Genomic DNA, 27,445 nt, shown 5'->3' with positions numbered 1-27,445 from the left:
AAGAATTGATGCTTTAGCTCTGTGGTGTTCGAGAAGACTCTTGAGAGACCTTTGGACAGCAAGGAGATCAAACCAGTCAATCCTAAAGGAAATCAATCCTAAATATTCATTGGAGGAACGGATGCTGAAGCTGAAGCTCTAATACTTTGGCCACCTGATGTGAAGAACTGACTCATTGGAAAAGACCCTGATACTGGAAAAGACAAAGGCAGGAAGAGAAAGGGGTAACAGTGGATGAGATGGCTGGATGGCATCACCTACTTGATGGACATGAGTTTGAGAAAGCTCTGGGAGTTGGTGATGAACAGGGAGGCCTGGCATGCTGCAGTCCATGGGGTCACAAAGAATTGGACACAACTGAACAACTCAACAGAACTGAACTGAAGGGCATTGCACACACACACACTATATATTTCTTATATAGCACCTGCGTCTCTTTATGTCTCCAGCATTGGTGGGAGGGTTCTTTATCACTAGCATCATCTGTGAAGCCTAACATATATATAATATAGTATACATAGTATACGGACTTCTCATGTGGTGCTAGTGGTAAATAACCAGCTTGCCAATGCATGTTAGATGAAATAGATGTGGGTTCCATCCCTGGGCCAGAACCATCCCCTGAAGAAGGGCGTGGCAACCCACTCCAGTATCTTGCCTGGAGAATCCAATGGACAGAGGAACTTGACAGGCCACAGTTCATAAGGTCGCAAAGAGTCAGACACAACTGAAGCAACTTAGCTAGCACACTATATAGTATATATTCCTTATATATACTATTCTTTGCTAGTAATAATAATATCATGATGACACAATGTCTTAGCTCAAGTTGCCATAACAAAATGTAATAGCCTGAGAAAGGGAGTGTTTATTGATTGATTTATTTTATTTTTTTACTTTACAATACTGTATTGGTTTTGCCATACATTGACATGAATCCACCACAGGTGTACATGAGTTCCCAATCCTGAACTCCCCTTCCCCCTCCCTCCCCATATCATTAAACCAGAAATTTATTTTCTCATTCTTCTGGAAGCTGGAAGTCTGAGATAAGGTTGCCAGCATGGTTGGTTTTTGTGAAGGCTCTTCCCTGAGTTGCAGAGGTCACCTTGATGCTGCGTTCCCACATGACCTCTCCCTTGTGTGCGTGGAGAGGGAGAGGAACAAGCTCTCTGGTGTAATCTGGTAAGGCCACTAATACCATGATGAGGGCCTTACCCTCATGACCTTTATCACTAGCACTACCTGGGACCTCATCTAACCCTTATTACTTCTCAAAGTATTCATCTGGAAATTCGATCACATTGAGGGTTGAAACTTCAACCTGTGAATTTTTAAGGATATAAACGTCTATTCCACATGGGTTTATCATTTTCATATGCTTATAATTTTAGAAGAAAAACATTTCTAGCTTTATTTTGAAAAGTGGAAATATTTAAGAATTCCATGAAACACAGTTTGGAAAATGGTGGTTTAAAGGATAAAATTTTCAAATAATTCAAATTACAAATTCTCCTATGAATCTTTTTTTTATTATCATTAGTCAGGTCGGCACTTGATCTCCATCACTGAATTTATAAATATATACAATGTTCTGTATCTATCTGCTTAAGTTTCTACAATCTGATTTCACTAAAACCTTAGGCTATTTTTGAATGTTAAACTTGAGAAGCAGCATTCTTTTCATGATTCTGTTAGCAAATAGTTTTTATTGGGAGAATGCTGAAAATAATAGTTTAATGATGTAAAATATTTTTAAAATATTTGAAATTGATTTCAGATTATGTTAGTCAGATTTAAAACCACATTTTCAAAAGTCAGTATATATTGAAGAATGGTTAAAGATGTAGCATATCATTTAAATATTATATTTTTATATGCTTCAATGGACAAAATACATTTAATTATAAAACACTATTACTTAAAATAATTACTGAAGTTAAAGCTTTGTATTAAAGAATATTTTTGAAATAGACTTGTTCATCATCCATTACACATAAACTGTTTGCTACTTATATGTTCTTTTATAGTATCCAAATTTTGAGGGAGTAATTATGTTGAATGCTAAATAATTTAATCTTGTTAATAATAAAAATAAACTGAGCAAGGGTATTTCCTTATGAGGATAAATACATTTTAACTGCATGTTAATTTACCATCTATTGACAGTTTTATTTCATCATTAAGCTGTTTCAAATGTTAACCTTTTTTGGCCAAAGAAATCATCAGTATAATTCTAGATTTAACCCTTGGGTGTATGTCTGTGCTAAAGTTTCTGAGCAAGATACATATGTATCAGGCCAGGCCCCCTTTGATGGGGATGCTTTGGCCTCAAAATTCAAGCCTTTTATTCAGTTGCCTTTTCCATACCGTGGTTGTATTACTCTTTCTAGGTGACGATGCCAAGACGGCAGTTAAACACGGTTTGGATGGGATCTTGGTGTCAAATCATGGGGCTCGACAGCTTGACGGGGTGCCAGCCACTGTGAGTTTTGGCAAATGCCTCCATTGGAATTCCCATTTCTATCTCAGTTTTGACCATCTCTGTGACTACCCCTCTTTGTATATATATTTTTGTATGAATACTCAAGATAGAATATGTAGGAATATATGTAAGATCTCAGATTTTAAGTTTAGTGGTTCGATCCCTGAGTCTGGAAGATCCCCTGAACTAGGAAATAGCAACCCACTCCAGTATTCTTGCCTGGAAAATCCTGTGGACAGAAAAGCCTGGCAGGCTAAAGTCCATGGGGTTGCAAAAAGTCAGACACAACTCAGCACACACAAACACACACAACTACCTAAATTGGGCTTCCCTGGTGGCTCAGCGGTAAAGGATCTGTCTGCCAATGCAGGAGATGTGGGTTCAATCCTTGGGTTGGGAAGATCTCCTGGAGAAGGAAATGACAACCCACTCCAGTATTCTTGCTGGAAAATCCCATGGACAGAGGAGGCTGATGGGCTTCAGTCCATGGGATCGCAAAGAGTCGAACATGACTTAGTGACTCTGCATGTGCACAAGCACATGGGCATCTACCTAAATTAGATTATTATTCTATTCATTTGTAAAATTATAAGAGTTGTCTGTGTTAAGTAAGTAGCCATTTGTAGGCAGGGATTAGTCCTATATTTATAGATATACTGAGAGGAATATTGTAAATTGGAGTAGGAAAGAAAAGATTATGCCCTGAGTTTCTTGGAAGTGGGGGTTGAAGAGCTCAGAGTGAGGGCAGGTGAGGAAAGGAGGCAGAAATCCTGTGACCTGGGAGAGATTTCCTGCAAACAGGCCTCTCTATTGGAGCTTGAACTACCTTGGCTGCACACTGGAATCTCTTGGGAACTTTGAAGAATCCTAATTCCCAGTCTGCACCCTGAATCCATCTATCAGAATCTTGTGCGACCAGGAAAACTGAAGCCCTAGTATTTTTGACAGCTACTGAGGAGATCCAATGTGAATTTGTATGTACTATATACCCTGTGCCAGACAAATCAGAGTCAGAATCCAGATATAAAAGTAAACTAACTGGCTGGAATGGTGTGGGATAGAGTTAAAATGGTTAAAGTGAGCAATTGGCTCCCAAGGCCAGGAGCGAAGATAAAGGATTTATTTAAGATAAAGGATTGGGGAGCCCAGAAATGGATCAAAAGTCATGGAGACAGACATATATCCAGGGGTGTACTTCATGGATCCCTGATCTAGAACGAAAGCCAGAAGCTGTAGGTAGGGTGGCGTGAGGGTCCCTTATATGCTGTCCACTGTGAGAATGTGTCCAGGATTTCTTTAGATGAGGCAATGGGATTGCAGCTGCCTTTCACCTCTGCTTTGTTCCCATATAGACCCCTGCTTTCACTAGTGTGAGTGTAAAAGTGGAATGGGAAAGACTGAGATATTCTTGGGGAATACCAAGGGATCCATTTTATTTGCAGTATCTGGTGGGTGTTGGGAGTCTGAGAAATATGCCTGCTTGGACAGGTTAGGGAGGGGGTCTTTGAATATTAAATATTATGAGTCATTAGATATGCAATAGAAAAGCCTTGGTTTAGCAGCAACAAGTACCACAAATTGGACTGTGGCATAACAGGGAACAGGAAGACCAATGAGGTGGCCTGGATAATTATGAGAGCCAAGGAAAGAGAGAAGGGTCTGACCTGCTATGGGGCAGAGGGATAACCCCTCCCAATCTCAGCTTTTTCATCTTTTAAAGTTAAAAAAATTAATTAGATTGTTTCTTTGGTGCCTTTAAGCTTTAGTATTCCATAACCTCATTTATCATAAGCAAAGTAAGCTAACATCATGTAACAAAACTTAACTAAATATGTATCTATGAAATAATGTGGATAGACGCTTTAGTTCATCATTTCTGAGCTGGATCATCATATCCATTTCCCCCTTTTGTCAGAACCATTTAGTCATAGTTATTATGGGACGGTTTTAGTTGGGGCAAGCATTTGAATTATTAAAATAATTTAGTCAAGTAGTGGATTACTGTTTCATTAAGATAGCAGGTTGATTTAGATACATCCATGGATGTTGTGCAGGTCTTAGGGCAGATTGAATGAGGCTGGGGGCTCCTGGACACATGTATTTGCACTCAAGAGTTTTTCTTGAAGCACTAATGGGCTAATGGTAGGAACAAATCAAGTCTTTGCACAGAATCAGTAATTAAAATCATAAAACTGGAAGTTGTCAGCTCTTTCCAATTCAGCATTACTTATAAAGACCCATCTTTTTAGGTGATGGTAAACATTGCCTGTAGTGGAGAGTGAAGAGCTCCTCTGGGCAGGCAGGAGAAGTTGGTCTCAGTTCAAGGCTTTTCCGCAGATTTATGCCTCTCTTGTGTATGAAGACGTGGACTTAGTGGGTAGGCCAAATTAAGTTTGTTTTCTAAAAATAAAATCTAAATCTACTGAAATCAAATCTAACTAGATTTTTAAGGGAAAAAAATATCTGAATGGTGTGGTTTCTTTCCTTCTGGCTGAGGGGATATGGAAACTTATCTAAAAGGGCTTTTTGAGTTGTGGTCTCAGAGACTGTTTTAAGATAAACAATGACCCTCCCCTTTGCATGATGTGTGCCTGAGAGGAGATACTTGCTTGAATTTGCCTCCTACTTTAGGGCAAATTTAAGGTGCACGATGATGAGAGAAATGTGAAGCAGGATTAAGTTTATAGTGAAGTTGTTTTTCTCTCAATGTGTTGGTTTTCAGGCATTTGGCAAAAGACTTGGAGGAGGCTGTGATATGCTTCTCAGTAGATACACAGAAGGACTTACTCTCCTGCACATTCTGTGACATCATAACTCAGAGCCAAAGAGGCAGTGTGATTTTACTGCAAGAGCACTGAAATGTACCCAGAGTCTTGGGTTCAAGCCCTTTCTTGCCTCTAGAGGGGTGAGAGCTGGGTGAGCAAGTTGCTCAGACTTTTCAGCCTGAGTCTCTGCATAATGTTGTATTGGTTGCAAAAATTAAATGTCTGGATTGTATGATTTCTGCATTTCTATAAATCACAGAGTTTTCTTGTATGGAGAAATACTTATCATTAAGAGTCCCAGATCAGGAGTTTGACTACAGTCCATAGTAATACAGTGCTATTGATGGCCTGTTCCAGCAAAGAGTTTAAAAATAAGTTCACATTATTTGTGAAGCAGAAGTAGAGACACAGACATAGAGAACAAACATATTGATACCAAGGTGGGAGGGAGGTTGGGATATACTGGGCGTTTGGGATTGACACATATACACTGCTGTTGCTGCTGCTGCTGTCACTTCAGTCGTGTCTGACTCTGTGCGACCCCATAGTCAGCCTGCCAGCCTCCCCCGCCCCTGGGATTCTCCAGGCAGGAATACTGGAATGGGCTGCCATTTCCTTCTCCAATGCATGAAAGTGAAAAGTGAAAGTGAAGTTGCTCAGTTGTATCTGATTCTTAGCGACCCCATGAACCGCAGCCTACCAGGCTCCTCCATCCATGGGATTTTCCAGGCAAGAGTACTGGAGTGGGGTGCCATTGCCTTCTCCACATATATACACTACTATATATAAAGTAGATAACTAATTAGAACTGACTGTATAGCACAGGGAACTCTACTCAATGCTCTGTGGTCACCTAAATGGGAAGGAAATCCAAAAAAGAGGGGGTTTATGTAAACACATAGCTGATTCACTTTGCTGTATAGCAGGAACGAATGCAACATTGTAAAACAACTATACTCCAATAAAAGAAAAGAATAACATATTTCCTTCTAAGAATTTTAATAATTCAGTAGTGTATGCTTTTATAAATAATTTAACATCTGCTTTAAAAAAATAAGTTCACATTAAGATCCTTACTCTGAAGGTAATAATGTGGCAAAGACTAGTCCTGAGGTAATCAGGGAATGATATGGCAGAATCAGTATATTTCCACAATCCACAATACTAGATCATCTCAAACTGGGGTCTAAAGACAGAGTATGTGGAGTTTTTGAACCCTAAGAACTTTTTTTTTTTGATTTTTATGAAAAAAAATTTTTTTATGCTAACTGGATCCAAACTAGTGCTTGGTCAGTCATGTCTGACTCTTTGTGACCCCATGGACTGTAGCCCACAAAGCTCCTCCGTCCATGGGATTCTCCAGGCAAGAATACTGGAGTGGGTTGCCATGCCATCCTCCAGGGGATCTTCCCAACCCAGGGATTGAACCCAAGACTCCCACATGCAGGTGGATTCTTTACCAACTGAGCCACCAGGGAAGCCCTTAAACTTAAAAATATGACATTCTTTTCTAGTGAAAATTTTCAACTGTAAAACATTTTCATAAAATAAACTTTGGGTTGTTAAATCAGTGTTTCTAAAATTGAGTCCTTGGGTATATTCTATGACATCAGAAATTTCATTTTTCCTTCTGAAAAGGATTCATTATATCTTCATTTGAGGACCATTTGATCTATCAGTTAGCTTTCGCTGTGTAACAAGCCATTCTGAAATCTACTGGCTAAAATTCAATAGCCATTGATTCATGTCATAACTTTGTGAATTGTCCATTTGACCTGAGATCCACAGAGAAGTTTTGTGTTCCGGGCTGTGCTCACTCATACATGTCTGTGGTCAGCTGCTGGGTCTACTAGGGCAGGCTGGTGTAGGATGACCTCAGCAGGGATGGCTCTGCATTGTCTCTCATATCTAGAACGTTAGGTGGGCTGGGTCTCACAAGGCACTGGGTATTCCAGGGAGCAAGTGGAAATATCTAAGCCTCTTGAGCTCTATGCTTAGAACAGGCATATTGTCACTTATTTCTTTTTCTGTTGGTGGAAGCTAGTCACACGGCCACTTCAGATTCAAGGGGTGAGGAAATAGACTTTTCTGACTTCATTTCTTCCTCATGATGGGAGGAGAAGAAATGTTACACTGCAAGGAAATGAAGATAAGGTGGCAGATGGCTGCAGCCATTTCTGCAATCGCAAACCATCAGCAAGACCTATATGGATCAGGGGTTTTCTAGATGGGCTTAGTAGAACTCACATTACTTATTAGAACTCATAGCACCACCTCCAGCCAGGGCTGCCTGAAGCATGGTGGGTAGAGAGTCGGAGGAGGACTTGTGGGCAGTGGCCTGGAATCTGTCTTCTTCATTATTAACTAAAGCAACTCTGGCTTTATCTGTTTGTTTGTGCTCAACTACTCTGGTTTGGAACCTTTAAAGTGTTTTATGCCTAAAATGTCAGAAATCATGAGTGTAGGACGGGATGCTTTAAGAAGGTAGAAAGATGGAAGCACCTTGTGAGTGGAAGTTTTGTGGACAGGGAGGACCTTGAGCAGGAACAGGAAAGAGGAGGGCTCTTCCAGAATCAGGTCCCTGTGGGATTCTTTTTGAATTCCATAAACTGCCTGGCATGATGCCTGGAATCTGCCAAGTCATCAATAAAATATTTGATAAATCAGTGAATGGATGGATGAGTGAACAGTAGTACATTGGAATCTTACCATGTTTTCCTGTAGATTAACTCTGGAGCTAAGCCTGCAATTAGTTGTCTAAGGAACCACTAAGAAAAGAAAAGCTGAAATGAATGGTCTTTTAGATGTGTAGCAAGCTGAAAAGAAACAGAAAAGTCATAAAATAGTGGACTTGTTCACTATATTTACTTATTTTATCTGCTCTTGTCAGAATTATTCTGCATAATATATACCCAGTAAAACTGCAGCTCCAGGAAGAAGAAAGGGAGGATAGAAATGTTCTGTGATGGATAGAAATTCCTTGTCCACGGACAGGAAAACACCAATCTAGGCTTTATTTTACAACCCAGGATTCACACTTTAAGTATCCTTATTAGTTTATTTTTTAGGCCAGATTGGGCATTGGAAATATCCTAAAAGACTTGATTTGCGTGACTTTGGAAACGTGTATTGAACTGAAACTAACTAATATTTTTCTTTGGTTTTGGTTTCAAATGGGGAAATATACTTAATTATAGCTTGCATCATCACTTGGAAATTGTAGCATTTATATGTTGATGTAACTTGCCTGACTCTAAAAGGAGGACTATGTATAGTTAAAGGGACATATGTAAATGGATCCAAAGCATGTTTGGCCAGGCAGAAAAGCTGAGAGGAAAAGAGGAAAATCACATTACTTGCCAAACATTTAGGGGGCTGTGCTCCAACTGTTACCTTCACTTCCTCCAAATCTGTAGTTGGGTTTGGTCTTCAGTCTTTTACATAAAACTCTTTTTACATTGAGCCTCTCAAATTTTGGGGGAGAAGCAGGAAAGTTTTTGAGTGATTTCAGCACAATTATTTCTAGAAAAACTGCACTTGAATGTATGGATTTCATTTTATATTTAAGTACTTGGGGATAAGTGTGGATAATTTCTAAAGATTTTGACCTACTATGGTCACTATAGTAGGTCACTATGAGAATTGTTACCACCCTCAGATGCAAAGATTTATACCAAAGTAGCCAACTGTGTCAGTTACTATCTATAACTAACTATATTGGCTATTAACCAACTTTATGAGCTATTACCACATGATGCTAAACAACAAAAGATTCCAAACTCAGTGATTTAAATCATTATTCCCATGAAACTTTTTGTCAACTGGAGGTCTGCTGACCTAGATTTGGTACTGGCTGGGTGGCTGTTCTCCAAGTTTCAGGTCCAGCTGTGCTTGGATGGGACAACTCTCCTGCTTCTCCGGGGGGTCTCAGCTCTGCTGGGGGGAGGGGGAGTTTCCTCTCATGGCAAATGGCACAGCTGCAAGAGACAGTTGAAATGTATGAGGTCTTTCAAGGTCCCTGCCCAGAAATGGCACTCTTCCACCTCTGTTCACATGCCATTGGACAAAGTAGGTTGCAAGGCCAAGGCCACTGTCAAGGAGTGATAGGTGCACTGTGCTGTTTTTTTTTTTTTTTTCCTTTTAAACTAGGAAACACTGCCAAGTGACCTTGGAAAAAGAGTGGGTTCAGAGTGGTGTGAAGAATTACAAACAATAATACAGTCTAGCAGATAGACCCCAATGAAGCGCTTGTATTCTCTAGAGCTGATACACTAAGCCCATCATCAACTGCTAATCAAGATGAGGATCTTCAAAGTACATGTGGTCATTTTCCTTAAAAGCAAGAAAAAATATTTTCTGTGAGAATTCTCTAATGTATAACTGGATGTTTGCTATATTGTTATATATAATTGTATATTATATATATTCTCATATTTTGGGTGGGAAAATCAGAAACTAAGTTTTTTTGTGACTGATAGTGTTTGCATTTTTATATACCATTGCTTCTACCATAATCTGAGTATGAATTTTAACAACTGACTTTCAATGAGTAAATTAATGTTCAGAATAATTTATATGAGGAAGATACTTCATTTATATTTATGCATTTAATATAGAGTAGGTCTGTGTCTTTTAAGCTGATTATGTATTTTTAATTGTGTGTGTGTATATATAGATATATATTTGGATCATGATATTTGAATCCGAATATCAGGAATAAGGGCTTCCCAGGTGGTATTAGTGCCACCTACCTACCATTACATCTCCTTTCTACCATTGCAGGAGACTTAAGAGAAAAGGGTTTGATTCCTGAGTTGGGAAGATACCCAGGAGAAGGGCATGGCAACCCACTCCCATATTCTTGCCTGGAGAATCCTAGGGACAGAGGAGGCTGGCAGGCTACAGTCCATAGGATTGCAGAGTTGGACAGGACTGAAACAACTTAGCATGCATGTACACACATCAGGAATAAAAAAATAATCTTGGACTTCAACAGAAAAATAAGCCGCTCAGTTCCAAATTTAGCTGGTCTTTGGTTGCTAGCATTTGCACTTCTTTTATTTTAGGAGAGACTGATTTTACTGTTGATTCTAAGCCTAGCCTTTCCTACTCTCAGTGCTAATTGGATGGTTGGTGGCCTGTGTAAGTTGACTTGGGGGACAATTCAACATGCACAGTATCACTTCACTGACCTCTTCTCTCCACAGATTGATGCTCTGCCAGAAATAGTGGAGGCTGTGGAAGGGAAGGTGGAGGTCTTCCTGGATGGCGGTGTGCGGAAGGGGACTGATGTTTTGAAAGCTCTGGCCCTGGGAGCCAAGGCTGTGTTTGTGGGGAGACCGATCATTTGGGGCTTGGCTTCCCAGGTAACTGGAGAACAAAGCAATAAATATATAAAACAGAGTGACTCAACTGTGAAATAAATTCATGAATCCAGTCATATGGACTTATTCAAAAGATCTGTGTCTTCTTGCTTAGGGAGAGAAAGGTGTTCAGGATGTTCTTGAGATACTGAAGGAGGAATTCTGGTTGGCCATGGCTCTGAGTGGTAAGACTTGGTGTTATCATTTACCATTTCATTTCTTCTGGGTGTCTTTAGGCCAGGCTCCTTGGTGGAAATAAGTGAATGTGAGGGGGAAGAGGATGGAACCATTTGGAGTGTAATTAAATTTAAAGTTGGTTATAGTGTGCAGAGAGCTCTCGAAGGGAGGAACTCCACAGCATGTCTGCCTGTAGCAGTCACTTAGCCTTTGCTTGGACAGTTTTTTCAACGATGCTTTGACAAGTCTTATTAGTACCTTAAGGGTGATGCTATATCATATTCTTTCTCCTCTCTTAACACATGAACAATAAATCTAATGGGCTAGCCACCAGCTCCACCTAGATGTCTATGTGGCATCTCAAAATCTACCTGTCCAAAACTAATCTGCTCAATTTCTACATTAACTCTGCTCTACCTGCAGATTTTTCAGTCTCAGTTCATGTTAATACCTTTGCCTCACTTGCTCAGATCTTAAGTCTTAAGTCACTCTTGACTCCTTTTCTCTCTCATAGCCTCACATCCACCCACAGAGGTGCTTCCTGTAAAAAAAGCCTGATTAGAACTTGCATCATCTCCCTTCTTGGATATTGTAATGGTTTCCTGGTGTATCCTTCCTGTCGTTGTCTCTTTCCTTGGGTATTTTGAGGCAGCCTGTCTATCCTGTCTTCCTTCTCTGTTCCAGTCTATTCTGATCACAGCATCAGAACTATCCTTTTAGACATTAACTTAGATCATTTCACTCTTCTATCAGCACATTTCAATTGCTCCCAATTTATTCAGAATAAATACCAAAGTCCTCATGATGGTCTATGAGGTTCTATGTGGTTTGACCTCTGTCACCTCTCTGACTTCAGCTCCTCCCACTGTTACTCAGGCCATATTTGAGTGACAAGTATGTCCACCCAGGCCTTATTTGCCTTCTTGCTGATCCCTGATGACAACAGACATGTTTCAGCCTAAACGCTTTAGCCTTGCTCTTCCTGCTGGCTGGATGCTCTTTCCCCAAAAATCTATGTGACAAACTCCCCCATGTCCTTCAAGTCACACTGTTACATCTTACTGTCTCATAGGATCCCATGTTGATCACCATATTTAAAATAACAATTTGTCTTCCGTTCACCCAACTTCTAGTTTTTTTCTCTGTTACTGTTTCATTTTTTTCCATAGCAGCTAACATCTTCTAATTTCATTATTTTCCTTGGCACCTAACACCTTCTGTAGATTATCTTTCACATTATTTTTCTTAAATGACACACATTGTGCATTGTCTGTTTCTCCTCTGGAATGTTAAGAACCACGAGGCAGGGATCTTTGTTGTCTTCACTGCAGTATCTCTAGGGTCTGGATTAGAACATAGCATGTAAAGAATAAATATTTGCTGAATGAATGAACAAATAAATAATCATTATTCTTAGTGACTGTTTTGAATTTGACTCAGAATGGACCTCTAGATGCAACGAATAATCTTGAGTCAATCATCCCCTCCCCTACTTTTGAAGGTAGCAAGGGCTTCCTTTTCTGTGATCTGTGTCACCCAGACCATCCCCACAGAGAGATTCCAGAGCTCAGTGGTCTATGCACTTCTGAGCTGAGGCTGGGTAGACACAGCATCCGTGAGAAGAATGCCATTCTTTGAATCCTCACTCTGCCTTTTAATTTGCTACAGACATCCTAAAAGAGAACTTTTAGCCACTGACTCTGTATTAAATGTGGCAGAAAAGAATATACTCTTTGTGTTAATAAAAATATGTGCCAGTCATTTTGTGTTAAGGACTGTTTAGGTAATAAAAATGGTCTCATGCCACATAAGATTTGGCAAGCTTACCTTGAATCATAAACCTTACATTTGTCAAGTTTTACATTCCTTGGGAAAACGATTACCTGCCTGATTATTATTGCATTCATTTCATATTAAATGTATGCATTATTTTTTCAGGGTGCCAGAATGTGAAAGTCATCGACAAGACATTGGTGAGGAAAAATCCTTTGGCTGTTTCCAAGATCTGACAGTGCACAATATTTTCCCATCTGTATTTTTTTTTTTTTTTGGCATGTGTTACTTGACAAAGAGACACTGTGCAGAGAGTGACCACAGCCTGTAATTCCCCACTTCGATACAAAGGGTGTCATTCTTCTCCAGCAAAATAGCAATCCCTTGCTATTTTAAGTTCATTGCTTTTGACTTTTCAATGAGTGTCCTAGGAACCTTTTAGAAAGAAAAGGACTTGCATCCTGGAAATATATTAACTGTTAAAAAGAAAACATTGAAAATGGTTTTAGACAACGTCATACCCTGGCAGCCTCACGTGCTACAAACAAAAGATATTCCTGGGTAAAATTGGGGGTAGCTAGTGCCGAGGTCGAAAGATAATGATTTCCCTGTTTATAAACCTTCACTATATTTGGATATCCCTAAAACTGTGTTCTTAAAGTCTAAGGGCAACTTTAGAAGGCTGGATGTGCCTGGAGAAACAGGATGTTTGGATTCACAACACTAAGGAGATAGCACTTGATAGAATTGGGATAAAAGTGGTTTTCTAGATACTTTTTAACACTCTGGGCTATGTGACTTCTTTGAATGTAGATTTCCATTTACATCTTCAGTATCTGAATATATCTGAGTATTTTATGATATAGACTGCTTCTTTTTTTTTTTTCAGTCTACTTCTTAATCAGAGAGAAATAAAGCATTTTCTGAAAAGTAGCTATCTGGCCCATATGTAACAGTATGGAATTCAACTGTTTTAATCTCAGAACCCAGATACCTCTCTGTTCCTCCTGTGCATACTCGTTCATTCTTTTACACCTCATTCTCCTTCATTAGTTTGCTTCTTCCCCACTCACAGTCACATGTAAGGCCAGCTTCATGATTTATGAAGGCCATGCCAAGTGAAGATGTGGGCCCCCTGTTCAGAAAAGCAGGAAAAAGGCTTCCTTCCAAGATTTTTCTCCGAATCTGTCGTGAAATCTTTTCTTTCTATTTAATGCCATGTTTCCTTGGGCAGGGGAATCCTCATGGGTGCCTGAACACTGCCCTGTGATCTATCCTGACTCCTCTGTGCCCAGGGCTGTGAAGGGGGCTGACGGTGATGCTGTCATTGGGGCTGGATGAGCCGGCAGCCAAGGACTCACTCAAGGGACTTGGGGAGGTAGCAGTGGGTGGATGGGTTGGAGGAGGGACAGTGTATCATTCTAGGCTCCCAGGCTGCAGCACGTGTTCCATGATCCCCTGATCCTTTACACAAACTCAAAGATAAGATTATTAAGAATTTTAAGTCAGTAAGAACATTAAACTCAAACATGAGGCCCCCCTTTGGAGCCTGGAGTCCTGTGTGACTGCACTGGTTGCCTGTCCATGAAGCCCTGGTCATATGAGCTTCACATTTATTCCCTAGCCAGATTTTTGACGATTGTAGGTAAAGTTGATAACCAAAGAGAGTCTGAAATTTCTTTTCACCATCTCCCTGGTTATTCATTTACTGTAAAGTATTGAATGGAACAATTGAGAGAGAATCACTACCTTAATATATGATGGTGATGCTATATTTTGTTGTTTTATTATAATGTTTTATTATTCTCAGATCTCTCTTTGTCCCTTTCTTTCTCCCTCTCTCTCCGTCATTCTGTCTTTCTCTCTTCTTCCTTCCTCCTCTCTTTCCCTTTAAGTGCTAGAGTGTTCATAAATACTCTGAGGGACACAAACATAGATCTTTCTTTTTGAAATTATATCTGAGTCTGATAAAAAAGAATCATTTGGGACTTGCTTGGTTGCCCAGTGGTTACAACTCTGTGCTTCCACTGCAGGAGGCCCAGGTTAAACTCCAGTCAGGGAACTAACATTCCCTCATGCCACATGATACAGCCAAATAAATAAGTAATAGGAGGTAAAAAAAGAGACATTTAATGTGATGAAAATTATGCCTTAAGTTATTCTCCAGATACCAATAAAAATTTTGACTGTCACATCACATAATTGTTTTGTGTTTCCAGTTAGTGTTGATAAACTGATAGATCTATAATAAGTACCTCTTTGATCCCACCAACTGATTTGAAAGTGTCTTTGCTGTTGGCAAAGAATGTCCACTTTGGCTTCATCATGGTTTGTTGTTGTTGTTATTTAGTTGCCAAGTCGTGTCTGACTCTTTGCGACCATGCGGGCTGTAGCCCACAAAATTCCTCTGTCCCTGGGATTTCCAGACAAGAATACTGGAGTGGGTTGCCATCTTCCTGACCCAGGGATTGAACTTGCATCTCCTGCATTGCAGGTGGACTCTTTGCTATTGACCCACCTGGGAAACCTACATCATAGTAGGCTTGATACAGCAGGTTGCTAAAAACTTGATAACTATCTCAGCAAATGAAGATCCATACATGGTGCTTTAAGTAAGTCTTATAAGAATGGGGATGAATGGTCTTAATTTGTGAATTTCTAGATACTTTATGACCCCTAGAGCCACGCTACCTCCTTGAACATAGATCCCCATTATTTTCTTCAGAGTTGTGATAGGACTGAATGTTTTATGATAGGTGTTGTTTCCATAATCAGAAAGATACAAAGTTGTTTTTACATTGTCTTGAGTGTCTCCAATCCTGTTTTAACAGTGCTAAAACCAAAGGTGTGTGATGTCTGACACAGGAAGAGGGGGTGTTTGTTGCATATCCACTTCTGGGGATTTTCTCACTTGAGCTTGAACGAAGTTCTTTAAGGAAGACAATTGATCTTTCTGTTCCTGAATTTCTTAAAATATGTTGAGAGAAGGGATAATAGGGAATGAATAATTTAATATAGGCCAATCTGCTTTTCTTGTGTGTTTAATGTATATGGTACCCTAGAGAAGTGCTTCTCAAGCTGGAGAGTGTATTATAATCACCTGGTGCGTGCGTGTGTGTGTGTGTGTGTGTGTGTGTGTGTGTTAGTCACTCAGTCATGTCTGATTCTTTGTGACCCCATGAACTGTAGCATGCCAGATGGGCTTGTTAAAACAGATTGCTGGGATCATGTCTATAGATTCTGATTCAGGAGGTCTGGGGTAGGTTCTGTATTTCTAACACGCTCCTAGGTGAGGCAGATACTGCTCTTCAAGGCATCACTGGTGTTGCCTAGAGCAAGAAGCATCAAGTCCAATTTGCCAAGCAGATCATGTAATGACCCAACTGTTGGGTATGGGTGGATGACAACCCATCTGAAAATGCCACCTTTTATTCAGCCAATTGATTCTTCTTGTTAAAATTTATTTCATATGGAGACACAAAGTACTTGTAGTGATGTGTGTTAAGTGTCCAAGTTTGTCATAGGTGGATACATGTTACGCACATACCCATGTGACTACCACCACCCAGATCAAGATTTGGAAGTTTTCCATTGTCCCCAAACCACTCCGTCTACCAGAAGTAAACTTACACTACTTCCATCACCTTTGGTTAGTTCTAGCTGTTCTTGAACTTCATATAACTGGGATCAAATAATATGTACTACTGTTTTTGGTTTTGTAAATGAATTCCATTCATGTTGTTGTGTATATCAGTAATCCTTTCTGTTTATTGCTCTATAGTAACCCAATGCATGAATGTACCAGATTATTGATTCACTGTTTTTTCTTTTTTTTGTTTTTTTTTTTTCTGCTGGAAGCTGATTCCCACCAGTTTAAATGAAAATGCAAGTTCAGTGTTATTTTCTTATTTTTCAAGGAAAGCTAGACATCCACATTATTATGTGAAGATTTTTAAGAGTTGGCAAATATTTAACAGTTTAAACATGGAGCAGGTCATGTTAAACATGGTGTGGCCAGTCTGGTGCATGAGTCATGGGTTCTCAACACCTGTGACATCTTGGCCTCACAGATGTTCCCCTCACGGCTAAAATCACTCTCATGTCCTCACACAGAACAGGCTTGATACATGTAGCAGTGATGGGTGCCTGCTAACAGAAGTCATCAGAATCTTTTTTCATCAAAGTCGCTTATATTCTGCTATTTGGAAGAACGTGGGTGTGAAATAAACTTCCTTCTCTCTACCACGCTTGGGGAGTCCAGGATCCCAGACCTGTAAGAATGAATCAAGTAGTATTAATGCTTCTTAGCGTGCTGTCTGCAAGCTGCATCTGTGTCATTGCTTTGCTATTCATTCATTTGTTTATCTTGCCAAAACATTAGCATTTGTGAAACAGCTTTAGAGAGCTGCGGTGGATTAGTATAGCATGAAAGGAAGTGGTGGCTTGTTCTCAAACAGGGAGAAAAGACCTTTCATTGTAAAATTCATAATTTATTTATTGTCCGAAGGACTGTATTGCACATCTGTTGCATAGCAACAAAATAAAGTTTGTCTGTTTAGGAAAATCTGAAGGCGTCTTATAACATAAAGATAAAGAATGCTTTCTGAACTCTTATTTGCTTCAATGTGTGCTTTGTCACATGCCAATTATAGAAGAACATCAGGATGAGAGTTTATTTTAGGTGATACAAATGTTAACACAAATGATACAGGGTATTATTTTATGTTTATGTGATGGGAAATCTTATCTATTTAAAAAGATGCAATTTCCTGTGCTTATCCAATGCTTACTTGAGTACTCAGTATCTTGTTTCTTCCCTAAGAATTTTTTGGGGGAGTTTATTTTTAGCCAGTTATTTGTTTCTATTTCTATTGCTATTTTTCTGAATATCATTTCAGATAATGCCCATAGGTTCAACTGAAAATTTTCCAGGATCTTCTGAAAACCAAGAACTGTGTTACCCTGAATGATGCCAATACAATGGGTAAAATTCAAGTGTGCACTATATTTATTTGTTCATTTGTTCAGCCTCATTGGGAAAAAGATCCTGGCTCAGTTTCCTACTTGTGTTCTCTGGTTAGATCATCTACCTTTCAAGTTGATTCATTTTTTATTATAGTAAAAATCCTAAGTCTAACAATGTGGGGATCTTCTTATTGATGGAGTAGTTTATAGTAATATGCTTCACATTATGTATTAGAGTTTTGTTACTAACCTCACTAGTTGAAAGTCAAAACCAACCCACCCCAAAGTTTTATTTAACATTAGGACGCTCAGAATCTCAGCTGTGAAATGAAGGCACAGCATGGTGATATATGTGAGAATGTATTGTGAATTATAAGTTGAACATCAAAGTCTTATTTGTAATAATTCTTTTTTATATTACTTACTTTAAAATTTGACTTTTTGTGAAAAATCGTTAAGGATTTCAAGCAATTCAACAAAGTAAAATAAAAACCACATATTTTATCACATAAATATAATTGTTATTTATATTAGGTGAATACTCTTTCAGACACTGCTATATACATATAATAAATAGCATCTGGATACATAGATAAAAATGGCTTTGCTAGAATAGAACTACACAGTAAATGTTACATTTAAGTAAAATATTCAATTTAGTTTTACTTGAATTTAGTGGGAGGGAAAGTGAAATTGCAGGAATTCTTAAAATTAAGGTAAATAGTTCTTCCAAAAAGAAATATAGCGTGTAAGTACCTGCTTATGACATTTTGAAAATTATTTAAAACTTAAGAAGCTTGAGTGAATTGTTATTTCTGGCATATACATTTTATATGATATCAGTTAACTAATCAGTATAAAAAATGAAGAAATTAGCCTCTTACATCTACTCTCTTTTCTATTTTTCTCCCCTTCTCTCTAAATATTATTAATGTATTATAATTTTTTTCTACTATACCTCTTCTGAATTGTTTAATTATACCTCTTCCAAAATTGTTTAATATTAGTTTTCATTGAAAAGGGTTTAGTACTTATATAATCTTCATAGCTTCTCTGTTCCCTGGTTCTTCATTTTGATTTACCTCGTCTTCATTCCCTGGATTTCATTGGTAACTCATATTTTAAGAATCAAATCGCCAGTCTAGGTTTGATGCAGGGTGCAGGATGCTTGGGGCTGGTGCACTGGGATGACCCGGAGGGATGGTGTTGGGGGGGAGGTGGGAGCAGGGTTTGGGATTGGGAACATGTGTACACCCATGGCGGATTCATGTTGATGTGTGGCAAAACCAATACAATATTGTAAAGTAAAAAAAAAAAAAAGAGTATTCTTTGAGTTTGTGCATGTTTAACAATTGGCCTGATGCTTTTATATTTGAACAGTAGCTGAGATGGTTATAATATTTTGGAGTCACACTTGCCTCTGGTGGACTTTTTGCATTGCCCTCTGGCATCTGATGAAATCCAGACTGGTCTGCTTTCCTCGCTTTGCTGTTAACTTAGCACCACCCACCAAAAAACCAAACCAAAAACCTGATGCCTGAAAAATCATATCTTTATCTTTGAATTTCAATATCTTCAGCTGAGGCAATGCTAAATATCACATGACACAGCTTAAAAATGGAACTATGCTTAGTACATTATTTTAATTTTAGTTTAAATATGAAAAAAGCCCAACATAACTAGCATATGTCTCAAATGAATTAATATATTATTAATATTGCCCTCTATTTTTCTACATTAGCCTTACTAACAATGTTATAGCAATAGTAAAATCATTGGTTATTATAAATTTGGGGACATTTATTTTGTTAAAACAAACACTTTAAGATTCTTATTATCCATGGATATCCCTGGCAGTCCAGTGGTTAAGACTCAAGCCTTCTACTTTGGGGAGCAAGAGTTCTATCTCTGGTCAGGGAACTAAGATCCCACACACTGTGTAGTGTGGCCATAAAAAAAAAAAAAAAGAAAGAAAAGAAAGATTCTTATTATCTGGACTAGTATTGCCCCATAAATGTTTTGTGATGATGGAAGCATTGTATATATGTGCTGTCTGATATAGTAGCCGTTATCTACATATGGCTATTGGGTACTTGAAATGTGCCTAGCATTGAATGCTTCACTTTAATTCTAATTATTCTAAATTTAAGTAGTAACATGTGGCCAGTTGGTATAATCCTGGGTAGTCCAGATGTAGATATGCAAAACAATCTTAGGCAGAGAAGAAACTTCATTTAATAGACTCAAGACAAGCTTTGCTACATGGTTACCCTGGGCAAATAACTTAAGGTCTTTTCAACATAGCTTTCTAATATAAAAAATTATATGTTATAGCAGCTCTTACAATAAATATAATAATGTTTACAATTATTTAGAAGAAAAATGCTATATTGGTCTAAAACAGTATTGTTTTTGTTTATTATTCTTGTTAATCTTTTATTTATGGTTTACTAGGAAGATTCCAGAAATTTTATCTAAAGTCTTGATTTTGTGACTCAGACTAGCCACGGAATAAACACATCATCTTGAGAAAATAATCTTGAATATTAATTTTCAGTCTTTAGATGGAATAGTCATATTACTTATCAATACTATGTACTAAAGAATAGTGACCCCCTTTTAAACTAGGAAGTGATATGTGTAAGCTATTATGTAAACAATTATAATAAAAATATAAGGCATGTACTGGATGTAGAGTAATGGCTGGCATCCTGGAACTCTGAGAAGAGTGAGCAAAGTATGTTAGAGTGAAATATGTCCTTCTGAGTAGACAAAATCCTGTATTCTCAACCACCAACTGGCACCAACAAAAAACTTTCTCTAAGGAACTTTGGTATCTCTTTGATCCAGGAGCAGATTTCTTTACCATATAACATGGAGCATTGCCCAAGTTAAGCACACACTTTTGGCTCAGATTTTCCTTTATTGTTGATACCATGTTATCTGGTTTTAATATTAATGAACAAATGTCTCGGATTTTTAAAGTTTCTAAATAATAGAAGACAATAGTTTTGCCTTAGTCAAGAATATACTTTTGGTTTGACTATTTTAGTTGTTATAACCATCCTATCAAGTTGAAATATGAATGAGCAATACCACTGCAACTTTGGGGGAGAACTTATGAATAACAGTAATTTAATAAAATTTGTACTGTGACATGAACATTTCATCTTAAGTAGTGCTTTTAAAAAGTGCACTAAAAAAGTAGTTAGGAAGAAACTCTTTTAAACAATTCTTCAATAAACCTAACTAAATAAAGTTAAAATTCACTGTTTCCAGTACTACCAATCATATAGCTCCAAAAAAGATACAACAATGCAACAAACCAACAAAAATACCTGAAGATTCAGACATAAACTGTTAATCTACCAAAAATTAATTTATGAAACTATTAAATATTCACAATCATGGGTCGGACAGTATGTACAAAAGCTAGAATCCATAAATTTGAAAATGCAGTCATTGGACTGACTGGTGGTTTTGTCAACACAACTGCATAAACAATTTTCCCACTTTCTACTAAATTGACTAGATGCTTTGTTGTCACATAAACACAATCTAAATGAGATCTACAGATTTCCCCCCAAACCTTATTTTAGCCAAATGTTTCTTGGCTAATCTTATTCCAGGTCTGTTAACAATTTTTCCAGAATGATTGGATTGGCTTTCAACTGTTTTGCCATTTCTTGTCCATCCTTTATTGGGCAGGTAAATGATGGAGAAAATGATGCAAAGGCAAGCAAATAAATATAGAAAGAAAGGTCTTTGGAAAGCAAGACATTCCCCACAGTTGTTGGCCCTTTCTTAGGAAAGGAGTACTTAAGAGGGCATGGGAAGTTAATATCCAAACTGCCTCTGCATCTGAGATGCCTCCTTCCAGGAGTTCAAGAATGAGAACTTCTCCTGCTACTTAATATCATCTGTTAATACTTGTACTTCCAAAGTTCTTCAAAGGCTTCAGGAAAGTAAAAAGTAGCAACATATATTTTTTAAAAGTTAATTTGAAAACATACATGAATTAAAATTTTTCACTCTAATACTATTTAGCAAAATTTCCATTTTTGTTGCTTATCCTAAACTTCCTAATGATGAAGGTTCACATGCTCCTCTATTTTTTTTTAACTGTGCTAAATAGCAGGAAATAAGGATGATAGCACTAGAATAACAAAAACACATTGTGCAAGGATCTATCTTTTAGTATTCATTTCAGTTTATTTCAGGGTCTGCTGATCTTTTGGAGTTTTTGATACTCATTCAGAAATAAAACATAAATTCAGTACAGTTCAGTTCAGTTCAGTCACTCAGTCGAGTCCGACTCTTTGCGACCCCATGAATCACAGCACGCCAGGCCTCCCTGTCCATCACTATCTCCTGGAGTTCACTCAAACTCACGTCCATCGAGTCTGTAATGCTATCCAGCCATCTCATCCTCTGTTGTCCCCTTTTCCTCCTGCCCCCAATCCCTCCCAGCATCAGAGTCTTTTCCAGTGAGTTAACTCTTTGCATGAGGTGGCCAAAGTACTGGAGTTTCAGCTTTAGCATCATTCCTTCCAAAGAACATCCAGGGCCGATCTCCTTTAGAATGGACTGGTTGGACTTCCTTGCAGTCCAAGGGGCTCTCAAGAGTCTTCAACATCACAGTTCAAAAGCATCAATTCTTCGGCGCTCAGCTTTCTTCACAGTCCAACTTTCACATCCATATATGACCACTGGAAAAACCATAGCGTTAACTAGATAGACATTTGTTGGCAAAGTAATGTCTCTGCTTTTCAATATGCTATCTAAGTTGGTCATAACTTTTCTTCCAAGGAGTAAGCGTCTTTTAATTTCATGGCTGCAGTCACCATCTGCAGTGATTTTGGAGCCCCAAAAAATAAAGTCTGACACTGTTTCCACTCTTTCCCCATCTATTTCCCATGTAGTGATGGGACCAGATGCCATGATCTTCGTTTTCTGAATGTTGAGCTTTAAGCCAACATTTTCACTCTCCTCTTTTACTTTCATTAAGAGGCTTTTTAGTTCCTCTTCACTTTCTACCATAAGGGTGATGTCATCTGGATATCTGAGGTTATTGATATTTCTCCTGGCAGTCTTGATTCCAGCTTGTGCTTCTTCCAGCCCAGCATTTCTCATGATGTACTCTTTAAATATTCCAGTTCAGTTAAGAGCCAAGATGATTTCCTAGTCTAGATTCATTTATAGTTTTGCTTCCATCAAACTAAGGGATAAGAATGAAACTGAAAAATATCATACCTTGTTAGAGCATTGTTGGAAATATCCAAGAATTCTTGGAAAATGCTCATAATCAGATGATAATATCTACCTTATTGAACCAGCTCAGTAATGAATAATTGTGTTTGTCACCAGCTGTCATTTAATAACATATCAGTTAAACCATTATACTTGTCCTTAAATTTTTTTTACCCATTTCACTGGAGAGTGTGAAGGAGTAAGGGAGTGGAATTTTTGTGGAGATAGCTTCTAATTTCACAAAGAATGCCTCAAGGCCATTAGATATTTCTCTGTGTATAGAGGTCATGCCAAGATGAATATTAGAATACAATCTGCCGTCCAGATCTTCAGGCTCTGGACTGAGACATCTTTCTGTTATGGCACACTGCTTCCTGCACTGCTTTTTGGTACTTTGAATATCTCAGAAAGTGCAGAGTTCTATTATCACCTATCTATCTATCACTGTAATAGCTACTAGTCCTTTAGTATGTTAACAGACACGTAGTGTCAAGAACAACAGAAAGTCATCCTTGACAGTGTTCTGTCTACTCATGGAGCATTGCTTCCAGCCCTGGCCAGACTGAGTATATTCACAGGAGAGTGCACAACATGGTGAAGTGAAGTGAAGTCACTCAGTCGTGTCCAACTCTTCGCGACCTCACCGACTGCAGCCTCCCAGGCTCCTTCTTCCATGGGATTTTCCAGGCAGGAATACTGGAGTGGGTTGCCATTTCCTTCTCCAGGGGATCTTCCCCACTCAGGGACTGAACCCAGGTCTCCCACATTGCAGGCAGACACTTTATCCTCTAAGCCAGCGGGGAAGATGCCTAGAAATCCAGTCATGCTTCTAGAATGTACCACCATCTTAAAGTTGACATATAATGATTTTTGCTTTCATACTTTTGCTGTTAAGTAAACATATGGATAAATTTACGCTGTGTTGTCCTAAGAGTGAAACAAATATCACTAAGGAAAAATTATGAGAGCTAGAAGCTGGATTGTCATATCCATGAAGGCAGAGAATTTGTCTCGCTTGTTGCTATATTACTAGAACCTTCCATGAAAAATTGTAGTGGTTCAATAAATATTTGTTAAATTAATCAACAACAATTTGTAAGGGATATTATAGAAAACTTTAAAGAATCAACCCTAACATTCTATGTATGGCATCAAAATACAGTGAATACTTAAAGCATTCCATTAAGAAAATTTAAAATCACAGTATTTGATATAAAATTCTAAGAACATGAGCATTTTATGATCAAAAATTGTTGTTTTGAAACTGTTTGATTTGCAGAACAGAAATGAAAAGGGGGGTATTATTAAAATATTAAGAAGTATAATTTTCTTGAGGGTGGGTTTTGTCATTTAAAAGTTTATTTTTTGTGAGTTACAAAGTTTATTTTAATATAATCAATTAAGTGAAGTGAAGTTGCTCAGTCGTGTCCGACTCTGTGACCCCATGGACTGTAGCCTACCAGGCTCCTCTGTCCATGGGATTTTCCAGGCAATAGTCCTGGAGTGGATTGCCATTTCCTTCTCCAGGGGATCTTCCCGACCCAGGGATCGAACCCAGGTCTCCTGCATTGTAGACAGACGCTTAACTGTCTAAGCCACCAGGGAAGTAAGTTTATTTTAATATAATCAATTAAAGAAACTATAAATTAGGCCTTGATTATAGGCATTTAAAAATTTTTATTTTATACTGGAGTATAGTTGATTAGGTGCTTCCTGGTGGCTCAGTGGTAAAGAATCTGCCTGCCAACACAGGAGATGCAAGAGATGCAATTTCCATCCTTGGGTTGGGAAGATCCTCGGGAGCAGGAAATGAAAACCCACTCCAGTATTCTTGCCTGGAAAATTTCACGGACAAGGGAAACTGGCAAGCTGCAGTCCATGAGGTCACAAAGAGTTGGACGTTACTGAGCATACCTGCGTGCATGCATGATAGTGGCTTACCAATGTTGTGCTAGTTTCAGGCGTACAGCAAAGTCATTCAGTTATACATAAACATGTATCTTGTTTTTAAATTCTTTCCCCATTTAGGTTATTATAGAATATTGAGCAGAGTTCTCTATGCTTTACAGTAGGTCTTTATTGGTTATCTATTTTAAATATAGCAGCGTTTACATGTCAGTCCCAAACTCCCAGTCCATCCTTTGCTTCCACCCTTTCCCCTTGTTACAGTAAGTTTTTCTTTAAGTCTGCGAATGTATTTCTGTTTTGTAAATAAGTTATTTTGTATCATTTTTTATAGTTCTGCATATTTTGATATTATATGACATTTGTCTTCATCTCACTTACTTTGGTTAGTATGATAATCTCCAGGTCCCTCCATATTGCTGGAAATGGTGTTATTTCATTCTTTTTAACAGCTGAGTAGCTATGGTTTTTCCAGTGGTCATGTATGGATGTGAAAGTTGGACTGTGAAGAAAGCTGAGCACCGAAGAATTGATGCTTTCGAACCATGGTGTTGGAGAAGACTCTTGAGAGTCCCTTGGACTGCAAGGAGATCCAACCAGTCCATCCTAAAGGAGATCAGTCCTGGGTGTTCTTTGGAAGAACTGATGCTAAAGCTGAAACTCCAATACTTTGGCCACCTCATGCAAAGAGTTGACTCATTGGAAAAGACTCTGATGATAGGAGGGATTGGCGACAGGAGGAGAAGGGGATGACAGAGGATAAGACGGCTGGATGGCATCACTGACTTGAAGGACATGAGTTTGGGTGAACTCTGGGAGTTGGTGATGGACAGGGAGGCCTGGTGTGCTGCAATTCATGGGGTCGCAAAGAGTCGGATACGACTGAGTGACTGAACTGAACTGACCTGAACTGAATGGCTGAGTAATATTCCTTGGTGTTATGTATCACATCTTCTTTATCCATTCATCTGATGATGGACATTTAGGTTGCTCCCATGTCTTGGCTATTGTATACAGCATTGTTTCTTTGATTATATTTTTGTAGCAAATATAACCACCAAGTGAGACTGAGAAATTGTTGAAATGTTACAAAGTCATAGAATTTTAGAGTTGCTTGGAATATGTCGGATCATGTGGCCAAATGCTGCTCACATATATTCTATGGGTAAGCCCTACGGTCTACTCCCTGCGTAATGGGTCTTGGTGACACAGTTGGGTAATGTGTGTATGGCACATCTCCATTATGCAAGTTTGTCCCTAAAAATGGTGAGCAATTAATATTTCTTTAGTCTTTCTGAGATAATTAATTTTTGCTTAAGCACCCTAAACAATGCTTCATTGAAATTTTATAACTCATGATGTTTTATTGGAAAGAACAAACACAAGTTGAATTAGCTCAAGCAGTTGGAGAGGTTTTTAGTGTCTCATTAAATCATAGGAAGTGTTGAACTGCCAAACCTCAGGAAGAACATAAATGCAGTTGGGGCTTATGAAACTTGGCGCCAGGGATTTAAAAGTACCAAGGATGTGTTTTGCTTTTTTCCCCCCTTTGGTTCTCCTAGAATGTTGGCTTTATTGCTTTCTCACTGCAGATGGGCAACTTCAACTCGGTAGGTCACTTGGCTACAAGCCTCCCTGGATTCCCATCACCTGGTTCTGCCACCAAGAATTATATTCCAGCTTCAGTCTGAGATTACTAGAGACTAGAATGCTAACTTATAAACCCCTTGATCCATTAAACGTGGTAAGGGAGAAAAGGTATAATATGAATATGGGACTACTGTGAATCCTAAGGGCCAGGAAAGGCACTGCTATTTCCAGAGTAAGGAAATTTGGTTGTTTATCAAACATGAGGTGTCCTCTGTAGAAACAACAACAAAAAATTTTTTTAGTATAAGTATATCCCATACAACATTTGAGATATACTTATGCTCAAACAATTTTGTTGTTTAGCTGATATTCAACTTTCATTTGGTACTCTATGTTTTTGGGTGTATTTGGATGTCTGCTAACTTTGTCAGTCTTCTTACAAATTAACTAAATTTTTTCTGGTGATATTTTCACTAAAAAAAAGACTTAGGAATGATATGAGTTCTTTGACCTTAATCCTGTAACACCTAAAGGGTATGGCATCACTTGGCAACTGGAAAATTTGAAACTCGTTAGGGAAATAAATGCCTTTAATCCCACTGTGAGTAGTCTTTCTTTGCTTGACCATGCACCAGTAATCCAGAAACATCCTGTCAGTTTCAGACCACAGAATGTTTGATGGAAGTTTAACATGTTATTCCAAGGCTAGTGTGTTCATTCTTGCAAATTTAACTTCTTGATTGCTTTATTTTTGAAGTGCATAAATTAATCATGGTAATTTAAAATTATCTTGTGGCTTGATTAGACATATCTCAAGTCTTATATTAAAGAAATCTATTTACCTTTGTTAATCAGGTATTTTCCATAAATGCTTCATGTATGTACGCAATTAATATAGTGTTAGTTGCTCAGTCGTGTCCAACTCTTTGTGACCCCATGGATTGTAGCTGACCAGGCTCCTCTGTCTGTGGAATTCTCCAGGCAAGAATACTGGAGTGGGTAACCATTCCCTTCTCCAGGGGATCTTTCTGACCAAGGAATCAAACCTGGGTCTCTTGCATTGCAAAGTGGATTCTTACTGTCTGAGCCACCAGGAAAGCCTAATTAATATAAAATGAATTATAATTAAAATGATTAATATAATATGGATATAAAATTCTATGGACTGCAAT

General features: G+C 38.3%; 1 protein-coding gene across 5 annotated transcripts in view; it reads left to right on the top strand.

Moving 5' to 3' along the window:
* The window catches only part of HAO1 (hydroxyacid oxidase 1), a 74,326-nt gene extending 47,514 nt beyond the window's left edge, over nucleotides 1-26,812 (top strand). For 2 of the 5 annotated variants that reach the window (XM_068986908.1, XM_068986912.1), the window contains 5 exons: nucleotides 2,394-2,485; nucleotides 10,458-10,616; nucleotides 10,729-10,798; nucleotides 12,729-12,763; nucleotides 16,677-16,972. In XM_068986908.1, coding sequence (XP_068843009.1) covers nucleotides 2,394-2,485; nucleotides 10,458-10,616; nucleotides 10,729-10,798; nucleotides 12,729-12,763; nucleotides 16,677-16,790 — 470 coding nt within the window. In that variant the 3' untranslated portion in view covers nucleotides 16,791-16,972. Of the gene's footprint in view, nucleotides 1-2,393; nucleotides 2,486-10,457; nucleotides 10,617-10,728; nucleotides 10,799-12,728; nucleotides 14,664-16,676; nucleotides 16,973-17,461; nucleotides 17,570-25,135 lie in introns of those variants that run through there. The other 3 variants (XM_068986910.1, XM_068986909.1, XM_068986911.1) reach the window with 3 other exon arrangements.
* Nucleotides 26,813-27,445: the final 633 nt, after the last annotated feature.

Source organism: Capricornis sumatraensis, chromosome 15 (genome assembly GCF_032405125.1).
Source record: "Capricornis sumatraensis isolate serow.1 chromosome 15, serow.2, whole genome shotgun sequence".
NCBI classification, from domain to species: domain Eukaryota; kingdom Metazoa; phylum Chordata; class Mammalia; order Artiodactyla; family Bovidae; genus Capricornis; species Capricornis sumatraensis.
This window is presented reverse-complemented; position numbering and strand designations above follow the sequence as displayed.